The sequence below is a fragment of the Montipora capricornis genome, chromosome 4 (genome assembly GCF_036669925.1).
Source record: "Montipora capricornis isolate CH-2021 chromosome 4, ASM3666992v2, whole genome shotgun sequence".
In the NCBI taxonomy this organism is placed as follows: Eukaryota; Metazoa; Cnidaria; class Anthozoa; order Scleractinia; family Acroporidae; genus Montipora; species Montipora capricornis.
In genome coordinates, this window is record NC_090886.1 from 28,041,282 (window position 1) to 28,053,781 (window position 12,500).

Genomic DNA, 12,500 nt, shown 5'->3' on the forward strand with positions numbered 1-12,500 from the left:
TAAAGACTCCCTAAAGAGATGTTTTTATCACCTAGAATAATTTGATCTGTTCAGATATCTTAGCTAAAAATTGGAGTGTCCGAAGATATAAGGGGACTATATCTTCATTTCAGAAAATGCAAGCTGAACGTTACCTTGTAAGAACTTCCCGGCAAACCATTCGCTCATCCGAAACTGCTGGTGCAAAAATATCCCTTCCGAAAACGCAAGAGACTACTTTTCCCTTGTTGCGAATCTTTCAGGTGATGTTTTAGTAAAGAAATCTATAGCTGTTTGGCAACGTTCGTAGAACCAAAATTCTTAGAACAGTTTGACTCTCCCGAACACATATATCACCGAAGATTATTGTTGGGTACCCCTTGGTAGAGATCTCTGAAGGTACACGGAAATTTTAAGAATGTATCTTGATTTGGTGCCAATTAATTGGGCGAATTTACGAAAATAATTTGAATTTCTAATTTTGAAAAAATGAAATATGTTACCAGTTATTTAATATGAAGACTCAATCCAATTCAAAAGGAATTACAGACTAAATTTTCGGGGATCATTCGTTGCTATTAGTTCTACGGTAGTTTTACCACGTTGTTTGACCGAAAAAACCCTCACAAACACGACATACCTTTGATGAAACAGATAAAAACGACGATATGAAAGCTGTAACAGGTACCGATGGCTTAAATATGAATCAACCTTTAGCGAAACCAGGTGTTTGACAGTAGAAATCCTTTCGTATACCTCCGATTTCGGGAAACAAGCGAAGAGAACACAAAAAGTGACAACAACCATGGCTTGTGGATGACGTAGAATGAACATGTAGCCACAAAAATATGCGGTTTTAGTTTCTTTTTAAAAAACCTAGCCAATGATAACAAACGTTACAATTGTGGATAAGAGTAAAAATAAACGGACTCCATTTTATAACGTGGCCTGCCCTGCAGGGGGCATCCCACGTAATGATTGCTGCAAAATTTCCGACAAGAGGTTTGAACTCGGCCAAAACCCATACATTCACTGTAATTAAAGCTGCGTTTTCCCCCTGACCAAGATCATATTTGGTCAAGTATTGTAGATGATGAAATATCCGGTGAAGTTTTAGCAACCCTCAATATTCCCCATCCGGGATTCCCCGCTGTACTTTAAGTTCAAGACAAAGTTTTGGGGGCACTTAAGCGTAGGAATTACAGATAGTTTGCAAAGTAAAGACTGCACTGTTGTTTGTGTGGAAGCATAGAACGATAAGGTGCAAAGTGCTGGGAGGAAAAGTTCAGAGTTGTGTGATGCATGGTTGTCGTCATGTCCTTAGGCCAGTTTTCAGGCAGTGCTAAATGAGAAGTAATGAAGTAATAACTAAAATGTGTTTGGTATATATCAGATATATCATATATCATCTCATTCAAGTTACATTTAAGAAGTTAAATGTTTTCATACTGGGACATGTGGCTGAATACTTTTCTCACCGGGGGCCATCATGTACGCCCCTTATTCCCTAGAGATTCAAGTTGGAAATTCCAGTACATCTATTGTTCTACAGGAGGGCCTTATTTGCATAATTATTACCATTTTAGTATAAATAAGATTGTTTTATCCCCTTTATTCCTCTCTTTGGCTTTGAACAAACCTTGGGCGTTCGAACCTTCCACCTCCCTGCAGCGATGGCCTGCGTGTTGCCGTGGTTCCTACTCCTTCAGCCTTGTGGCTGGCCCTTTCCCATATCTTACTTCTTCCCGGGGCGTTTGGGAGTAAGGGTTCCAGGTGATAATTTATTACTAGTGGTTGAATGTGTATATAATTGATATAATTATCATTATTTATTGTATTAATTCAATCATCAACCCCAGCTTTTCGCTGCTATCTTTTCAAACCCTCCCAGTGCTTTCAGACAGTTGAACACTTTATCAGGATTTACACACCTCAATGTGACCGAAATAGTGCGTTTCTGTTGCCTGTCACTCATGAATTATTAATGAACTTTACATAACAGTTTTAAATGTGAAGAACGATCGCACCAATATTTTTGGATCATGGAATGTGGACTTTGGACTGCGGAATTGAACTGGGTGCTGACCAAGATATTGCAACAAAAATTCACCGGAATACAGTGAACTTTAAAGGAAACCAGCTAAAAATCCTTTCAACAAATTAAAGTGTAGGCTACCCATAGCCTCCATGTTTGAAAATGGATTGCCAGTGTTTTTCCACTGTTTCATGATTCTCGGGCTCACCAAGCAAGTGCATTACACAACAGCAAAATATCTGCAGAGAGTACTGACGATGATCGCAAGTGCTCTGTCGCGTTGAATAACACATTTTTTGTGTTTCTAGATCTTGGCAACGGTTTCAATTGCAGTTTCATCTGCACTTGCAATTCCCCACAGCCCGTCCTTCATGAATTTCATTCAGCACTGGATATTCCGTGTTCCATAATTGCGGGTTGACTTTTATATACCGGACTAAAATAGTCAAGAACAAAGGAACCATTATTATTCGAGTTAGGCCTTGCTAAAAATTAGGTATTGTTATGTTCGCTTTGTTCTTTTGTTTCACAGACATTAATAATTTCGGATCCCGTATATGAAAGACTATCCATAATTGCACTCGTTCGACAATGCAATCGTACCCGTCTTCGCCTCTGCCATGTTTTCTTTACAATTGCTTGCACCGACAACATATTACGTAAAACAAAAGACAGAAAACATGGTACCTGTAATAACACCCTGATATATTTTCAACGACCACTCAACTTCTGTACAGCAATCGGACTTTAAATTTAAGATTACCGGGCCCATAACATTTAAAGTTATCTGAATAACGAAAGAAAAACAATGCTCAAGACGTAAACAGAAAACGAAGTAACATAGAAGCGAGACAGTGACGTCACAATAATAACACTTCATTAATTAATTGAAGCTATGATCCTCGCAGTTATGAACGCAATTTTTGCAATTGCGTAAAGAAGCCTGAAAAATTCAGGACTTTAACGGGGTTTAAACCCGTGACCTCGCGATACCGGTGCGATGCTCTAACCAACTGAGCTATGAAGCCACTGACGTTGGGAGCTAGTCATTTGTGGGTTCTAATGTTCCCGTGAGGAATGAATCAACGATGAAATGATATATGAAATGGATCATACATGAACTGCCCGTTGAAGTCCTGAATTTTTCAGGCTTCTTTACGCAATTGCAAAAACTGCGTTCATAACTGCGAGGATCATAGCTTCATTTAATTTCATATCCGCAGTTCATGTATGATCCATTTCATATATCATTTCATCGTTTCTTCATTAATTCTTTTAAGAAACGGTTATGAATAGAATGGATACTCCAAAAAAAAAAAGGTGAGACACTTCGCGACACATATACATGTGTAAAATTCGATGACGTTACGTGGCAACCCTGACAACCTCGGTGTTAACAACCTTTGGCAGATAAACAGCACTTCTTTTAGGCAGAGAATAACTTCTGGGTTAGGCACTGATCTCTAGTGATTAGGTGTAAGCGCCGGCACGAAATGACTAGCTTTCATAAATTGTTCTGGTGACACCATATTTAAAGTTAGTGAAAGAAAGATCGTTTGGTAATTTATATACACGAGACTAAGTGTTTCACCTTATTTTGGGGTATCCATTATGTTCACAGCCATAAAGAAATTGGGATTTTGACAAGGCAATACCGCATTCTATTGGCGGCTAATTAGAAGAAAAAATGTATTTCTTTTAGGTGTCTAATAAGGTTGCTTGGTATTAATTCCCATTGGGATAATTAGGCCTTTATATACCACTCCTCGTGAATGTCACACCACTTGACGCCGACCAGTTTACTCGAGGCTGTTATTTCCTTACTATTTTGTATTGTCGTTTTAAATAGCGTATGACTTTTTTCTTATATTCCTTGGCTTGTAACCTGTATCCAGTGTGTCCCCGGCTCAGTTTTTTGTAAATAAACTCGACCATTGCTGGCAGCTCCCTCCACTATTTGTTTGTTACTTGTCCCTTCTACACATATAATAGAAATGTTTTCTATTCGGCTGAGCGAATCGAAAGAGAATAGAATACATTATTTTACTGGGCGGAATCGCTCTGCGGTATTGGCCGAGAATATATTATTTTATATAGTAGAAGTTGGAAATGGCAAGTGAAATGTTGCGAGCAGCAGATACTGGGAAAACAAAAAAGTAATGGTTTTGGGTACGATTTTCAACAGGATCTAAGAGACCTAGTACTCTGATTCCAAACACTGCAAACTCTTCATTCCAGGTTCTGGGCGTTGGCAAAAAAGATGAAGACAGCAACTAGACTTTGTTGCAGATGATGACGCATTCATTTCTATATCCAGATCGTCGTTGTAGATGTGCCGTGCATCTGATAAAGTTAGGTGTTATGGCCATCGGAAATGTCAAGTCACATGAACACGATCTATTGGAGAAATATTTCTTCGATTTTACGTTATTGTAAATGCTGGTATTTATTTTATCATGATGTTAAGTATCTTAGCACGGCGTTCGTACACACCTTTGGCTTATTTTCATGGATGGTATTTAACGGTGAATAATAACCGAGACAAAGTCGAGGTTGTTATTCACCTCCACAAAACGGCTTGCGGCCATTAAAAAAAAAACGCTTAGGTGATTACCGTGTGTAATCCCCTCAAGAGCAACCACTCAACGCAGAGAGTTTTCAATAATCACCTATGTAATTATTGCTGTAGCAGTGACTGAGACTGAAGCGAACGAACGGGGCAGCTCTCTAATCCGGAGAAGAACACATTTTTCTTCGAAGCGCAAGGGATTGTGGTCAAAGGTGCAAGGAATTATGGTTATGCGCGAATCTTCCATTTCGCTTCTCGTATTCCCAAACAGATAGTTTACAATGTCACGCAACAAAAAAATAAATTTGAAATCTTTCAATGAAAAAGGTCCAGAACTTGGATTGTTGTAGGAAACAAATGTTTAAACCCCCTCTCCAATTCTCAGGTCTGTGCAGTTCATCGTTTCTGAGTTATTTGTTGAACGTTTTTCACGCAACTTTGTAGAGTTTTGTATGGAGACGCCGTGTGGTCCAATAATATGGCTTCCGGTAATCAAGGAAAACTGGAGTTTACGCTTACTTCTCGCTCATGAAATAAAACATATGTGTATGAATACACCTCCTTATGTGCTTGAAAGGCTCAAACTGCTGAGATTCATAGAAATAGACAACTTTTTTCAACCAAAAACAAATAGCGTTGTATTGTGGGGTCACGTGAGGAAATTCAAAATGTATTTTAAACCTTATTTACACTAGCAAGTTTTCCTTGACAAGTCCACTTATCAAGGAAAACTTGCCGAGTGTACACACTGCCAAGTTCTCCCTGAAACATCTTTCCTTCACAAGTTTTCCTTGGTAGTGTAAATGAAAAATAGGACAAGTTTTCACTGACAAGTGCACTTGACAAGTTACTTACACTGGCAAATATCGTCCTTGACAAGTTTTTCCTTGACAAGTGTCCTTGTTCAAAAACTAGCATGCCAGTGTTTGAACAAGGACACTTGTCAAGGAAAAAATTGTCATATTTTTCCATTTACACTGCCAAGGAAGACTTGACAAGGATTAGTTGTAAAGGAAAACTTGCTATTGTAAATGAGGCTTTAGAAACGAAGGACCTCACGGAACTGGAAACTTGAAAAACGATTTATTTCTAGGTCATCTTCCACTTTCTTTAGAAAGGAAATTCAGAGGATCTTGCGATTTTTATCTTAGAATTTAATGACCTCACTTTAAAAAACCATTTTCTGTTTTCTTTCTACTCGGAGGTCCAGTTGGGGGTCGAGTGTGGGCGTCCACGTTTTGTACCGTCCCTGCACAAAACCTATTAAAATCTCCCCACAATTCCACGTGGGAACCGTCGTTAAATTACTACAAGCATAATTGAACATCTCCCTCCCCGTCAGCAACATTTCTACCGTTTAGGTAAACTAGTACTAATGGTAGTTATGATGTTAAATATATAGTTATTAGCGCTGAAAAGGCAACATTCCACCTCTTATATTTTCCTTTATTACTGATTCTATGTCTGTTATCGTTTCTTCTCTCAACCAATTTTGTTTTCGCACATTTCCTTCCTTTGCAGAACTCACGAAAAGTATTCCGAAAGGCTGCAAGAGGAGAAACACAAGAAGATTTGTACCTTTTCTGTGCATTTTCTTCGTCGGAACATACATTGTTTGCGCACGGGTGTGCCAGTACGTCAAGAATAACAGAAAGGTAATGCTTTTTTCTAATAAATTATAATACGAAAAGGTTATTGGGCGCGTGGTGCGCCGAAGGAGGTTCCACAGCGTGGCACATTTGAGTCACAAAACACTGTTCACCAACCGTTTCTTCAAGGTGTCTTTTCGCTTGACTGCAAAATTTGGAACTCCCTTTAGTACTATGTTAAATGTCGTCTCGTCAAAATAAGCAAACTACTGCTTGACAAAACTCGCTTCAAATACCGACCTTAGTTTCTATCTACGAATTCCAAATCGTTTGCAAGAACGAGTTTCTAAATTCACTTCGCATACTTCAGACAATCAGTTGCTGACAAATTATAGTTCTTAAAACCTCCTTACGACCCGAGGAGAGCGTTCTGCGGATGCGATGGGCTTGTAATTGAACTCCTGGACACTGTCTAATTGTATATAAAATCAAGAGGTAGTTAATAAGGCGTTGGCAGTAGGGTTTAACTCCAGAATATATATTAAAGATGCAAGCCTACGTTGCAGGAAACAAGCAAAACCAAGGAGCATAAACCAAATGATGTAACTACGCGGTTAAAGTTTTGGTTCTTTGGCCTCATCCAAGAAAAAAGCACGGCTTTACTTCTTTCAAATTTACATGAGAAGAGAGAGCCAAAAGAACAAACCAACTCAATCCTCACAGGACACCGAACCCAGGAATTCAACCCGGGAGACTTTGTTGAAACATTAGTACAGTACAGCTGCCTGTGATAATACGCACAGTTTTTATATGCTTTTTCTCTTCCCCACAGGAACCCACAACGTGGTCGGAATGCGAGCGGATCATTAGCAAAAATTCTTGGTGTTTCTTTTCCAAATTCGGAAATTGGTTTTGCGCCGATAAAAAACCAACAGAAACAGAAGTGTATTCCCGTTATGAAGAAAAAGGGTGCAATGATGTAAAAGAGGAATTTTTCCCTCATCCCTCTCCCACGCAAGAAGAAAAAGACTTCCCCATTGCTTATGCAATGGTTGTATTCACAAACGCAGATCTTGTAGAGAAGGTTTTACAATCCATCTATATGCCTCAGAATGTTTACTGCATACACGTGGATGTCAAATCATCTGAAGCATTTCGAAAAGCAATAGGAGCCATGACTGCTTGCCTTGACAACGTTTTTCTGACTGATAAAGCTGTCGACGTGATATGGCCTCGTGTTAGCATTCTTCACGCGCAAATTAACTGTCTAGGGGATTTAATGAAGAGCTCAGTAAAATGGAAATATTTTATGCATGTTACTGGGCAAGAGTTACCCCTTTACAATAATGCCGAAATCGTGCGAGCGCTCGCCAATCTGAATGGTTCCAACAACATCGAGAGTTTTGCAGTTCCAATCAATAATTGGCATCGATATATGTATTCCCATAGAGCTGAAGAGGTGGAAGGAGGCCAGTTTCATGTGAGTTACTCATGGCGAAGGACGATCTTTACGAAGCGTCCTCCACCATGGGGAATTCGCATCAAGAAAGGGTCCAATTTTGTAGCACTCACACGAGAAGCAGCGAATTATGTTCTTTATGATAAAGTAGCGATTGATTTTTTGTCCTGGCTTAATGACACTTCCTCGCCTGACGAGGTATTCTACTCATCCCTTCACCAACATCCGGGATTCCCAGGTGGTATCTATGGTAGCCAGCCGGAGTGGATAATGCGCGCTGTTAGTTGGAAATATACAGATGGTGTTTGCTGTGGGCAATGGATCCGGGAAGTGTGCTGGCTGACGACACGAGACCTAAACTGGGTACTGGGTGCAAATTTTCGCAAGAAAATCTTCGTCACCAAGATACCATTTGACCACAGGGATGATATTGTTAAATGTTTGGCTTTAGCACGCTCGACAAGAAGGTATGGGCAGGTACTACTTTAATGTCTTAGTCTTAAGGACGTTCGCACGAAAATTTTCTAACATTGATTTTTTTCTGCAAATTTCACCATTGAAAGATGATGAGTTAGTGATATCAGAAATGTAAAAAAAAAGGGGCTCACCGATTTCGTTTTGAAGAGAAGAACACTTGCCCGGAAGAACACCCTAAATCTGAAAAAATCCGGTTTCTTTAGCGAATAAGGCCACAGCGTCTGTAAGCCCAAAAATATTGTAATTGCATCTTTGAAGTGAAATGTTATGTACCAAACTTTGTTTAAGTGGACCCATCAATTGAATTTAGTTAACTGTGGAGGTTCCTTAAAGAACAAGTTCGCATTTTGCGACCATAGTTTCACGCGTTTTGCAGCCGCAAGATTGCAGGATTCCATGTCCCGAGGACAGAAATCTTGAAATTTTTTTAACTTCCCACATTGATTTTTTGTTTATTTTTGGACAATGTGGAGATAATTGTAAACAAAATCTGTTTCTGAAAAAAAAAGGAGGGGTCCCCGAACATCCAAGATCGTTAAATCCAAGCAAATCTATAGCAATGGCCATCTGCCCTATCATTGTTCATTTTAGTACATAGCGCGCGCACTTGATGCAAGACGTGGCATGTGAATTTGCGTGCGCTGTAAGGATGCACAGTAGCAATGGTCTCGAAAGTCCTTAAGCAAATTTTGGGTTACGTTCGGTCACCACTGCCTCCAGTACTTTTGGGTAGATCGGTATTAAGCTATGTCACAAAATCTCGTCTTCTTGGACGTATGATCGTGGTCGACACGCTTTCTTGGATACTACATACGCTAGAACTAAAGAAAAACTTTGCAAAAAAAAAAAAAATAGAAGCGTTCAAGATTTTTGCCCAAAGCTGTCCTTTTAAAGTTATATTTTAGTGTAATATTACCTTCTATCAAGTATGGTATTATTTTATGGGGTTCGTGTACAAATTCAGATCTTCTCTACTCAATTGAGAAAGTTCACTGTAGAGCAGCAAAAATTGTCTACAACTTATCCAAATATAAGGTATCTAGTGAAGCTCTCAACGTTGCGGAATGGGAAACGATCAGTTTAGATTACAAATTGCAAATATTTTAACTATTTTATAGAGCAAGCAAAGTCTCAATGCCTGAATGTCTAATTAATAGCATCTTCATAGAACCAGAATGTAGCTATTCACTAAGAGACCCAGAAGCAATCACGATACCTACAGATTCAATACTAGATTGTTAAAAGACTCACTGGTATATCGACGCTCAGTGGTAGGGAACTTTGATAAACATCATGTAAAAGAATGTAGGTAGTATTGACCTCAAGAGACTTCTTAGACTACTCAGGAGAAATGAACACTTCAGGAGCTTTGCTTTCACTGGTTTATCGTGTTCAACGGTTAGGAACAGATTAACTGACTACACGTATTTTTAAGTAGAGAAGTAACAAAAAAAGTTAATGTTTGATAGTATTAGTTTCTTACTTAGTTCGCATTTTAAAAATTGGGATTTATTAGAATGTTTTTAGAAATGTGTTTTAGTTATAATTAATAGTCTTTAATTGGACGAGTAATTATTTTGTTAAGTAAACGACCCCACAAGCTTTTTTAGCTTTAATTCTTATTGCGTATAAATAAAGATTCTGCTCTGTTCTACTCTAACACTGAAACCAAGACTTGTCCAATCATAAAGGACGAACACGTTTAAGTGAACCAATAAGAAAAAGAAAAAAACACTGAAAAGCTGCAGCTGTAGTGAAGCGGGCGAAAAAAGACCAGGAATTAGTCACAATTGCTATTAAGTTTGATTCCTTTTGGACACGTGCTGCTAACATTAAAGGCTTCCAACCAATGATCCTACTATTGATGAATCGGCTGCTCTACCACATGAACTTTTAGACTTCCGGTGTTGTGAGATTTTGATATAACTTTTGAGCAGCACGATCACGACCTGCATTCTTATGATTGAGAGAAAAAGTCAAAGTTAAGAGCAAGTCAACGCTTCTCTTTACCAATGCTTCCTTGCAAATAGTTCAAGAAAACCCCTGTTGAATTAAAACAAAATGCCTTGAAACTACTGACATTGCTATTTCTTCAGATCAGTGACTTGCAAAAATTTGAAGCTCGTTGTTCTCCGATTGGATTAAAAACAGAAGCTAACTTGTATTCTCCCGTCTTTCTATCACACCTCCTCCATTTTTGCCTCTCTTGGCACAGCTTGCAGGGACGGCGGAGCCTGGGGGCTAAAGGGGATTTCCCCCCCCTCCCCCCCCCCCACCAATTTGAAGCAAATAACAAAAATAAGAAGTAAAACATCTGTCATTTTACGATTGATCCACGTTTATTTTTTTGATATCTTGTCGAGAATGCTGAAAGTAGCATTTCCGAGCTTCAAGATTTTAAAATTTTCTGGCGACGAATTTCCCCAGAACCTCCAGCAAGTTAGCGTCTCCGGCGCTTGCTTCTTAGCCACCCCCCCCCCCCCCCCCTCCCCTCCCACTTTAATACAAAATACTCTCCGCCGTCCCTGGCTTGCCTGTCTTTTTCTTGCTGTTTTAATTGGTTCGCTTGATACCTAAGTCCTTTATGATTAAATGAATGAATTACCTCAGGCTCCGAAATCAATATATAGCTTTGTAAACAAGAACCAGCCTAATTAAAGCCAAGCTTTTCAATTTGGTAATCCCTTTCTTTGTTAGAGTTTTACAAGAATTGACTGCGGTACAGACACGTTACACTGTAAATGGTGATACAGCGTGTACCCTAACCCTAACCCTAATAGCCCACTTCAAAATATACCATAATACTCTTTGGTTGTCACCCCAAATTTTGCATGAGCATTGTTTTTCTTTTCTCTTGGGACCATTTTAAGTCCCAAGAGAAACTGGAAACAATGCTCATGCAAAATTTGAGTGACACTGAAAGAGCATTATAGTATTTTCCGAAATGAGCTATTTTTGACCGGTCCTGCTCCGCTGCTGCTTTTCACGACTAAGTAATATATAATAAATATAATAATAATAATAATAATAATAATAATAATAATAATAATAATAATAATAATAATAATAATAATAATAATGGCTATCGCTATCCAATAGCGCTTTATAATAATTCTAAAAACATCTCACCTATAATAATTAATAAAAATAAAGATTAAGAATACAACCTTACTAACTAACTACCAAAAGAAACTGATCAACCGACTAACAGTATTAAATAAATTATTAAATTATCTAGTACTAAGAATCTTTCCTAAAAAGAGGGTAATTATAATGAGACTCCAAAGCCACAAGGTTTAATATATGCTAAATTTGGCAATGGGACTTGTTTTTGTTTTTTTAAACCGCCGTTTTTTTTTCAATTGGACAGCGACCGATTGGCTGAATTATCATCAGACTACCATACCGGACCAAACATTCAGGGTCTTTAACTAACTGAGGAGAAAGTGCTGCCTTTGTAATAATTCCAATAGCAAATGATTAGACTTTTAAGTCCTTTCGGATAATATTATAAACTGAAAGGCACTGTTCATAACAACTATTCATAAACTCGGAAATCTTGGAAAGAGCAGACAACCGAGGGTGGTGTGGTCTGCTTTGAATTCTGAGAGCTAAATAAAGTGTTTATTCCAACTAGGCGCAATTATATTAAAAGTTGAAAACTGAAAACGAGTGGTTCTGGCATAATTATTGACAGTCAAAGCTTCTTAGAGATTAGAGTAATAATATTAGAACTAGAATGGAATAATAGAAATTTAAGTAACTACTGATATCCAAAATTAAAGAAATTTAAAATGCTTTTGAAGAAAATGCACATTTTTCAAATAATCACTTATGTAATTATGCTAAAACGGTTATGCACCTCGAGCAGGCTCGGTGAATATCGGTGAATAAAAACCGAGAGAAAGTCGAAGATTTTCTTTACCTAGACTTCGGCGAATTATTAACAATTATTAGGCAAAGCGGAGCAAAACTTGTGATTTGTCAGTGGCGAGCAGATCAATTATTTGCCAAGACGAAGGCAGAGGCAACTAAGCGATCTGCGAGACACTGCCAAGTCACGATATTTTGCGATAACCGAGTTCCGAATTGTTTTATCATTCGATCTCTGAGTTTGTTTTTCACAATTCCCAAAAAATAAATCACTTTCTGAAATCTCAAGAAAGCTAACTGCCATTTTCACACAAGAGCGTGGTTTCAATTTCGCATGAGCAGAATATTATTTACAGCAAAAGACTTATTTATACGCAGTTATCTGCAGGTCACGTGGTGGGCTTTCAGCCATTAAGAAGGAAGGAAGAAGTACATCGAATGATAATTGTTAATTATTAGTCTTTGCTCTAGAGTGTACAATTCCATTCTTTCAATCGGTTGTCATTCCTCTGTCAGATG

The 12,500-nt window shown here is 38.4% G+C and overlaps 1 protein-coding gene across 1 annotated transcript in view; it reads left to right on the forward strand.

The window, feature by feature from the left end:
- LOC138045873 (N-acetyllactosaminide beta-1,6-N-acetylglucosaminyl-transferase-like) overlaps positions 1-9,771 on the forward strand; it is a 23,936-nt gene extending 14,165 nt beyond the window's left edge. Inside the window, exons 2-3 of the mRNA XM_068892503.1 lie at positions 6,105-6,238; positions 7,005-9,771. Coding sequence (XP_068748604.1) covers positions 6,105-6,238; positions 7,005-8,120 — 1,250 coding nt within the window. The 3' untranslated portion in view covers positions 8,121-9,771. The remainder of the gene's footprint in view (positions 1-6,104; positions 6,239-7,004) is intronic.
- The last annotated feature ends 2,729 nt before the right edge of the window (positions 9,772-12,500 follow it).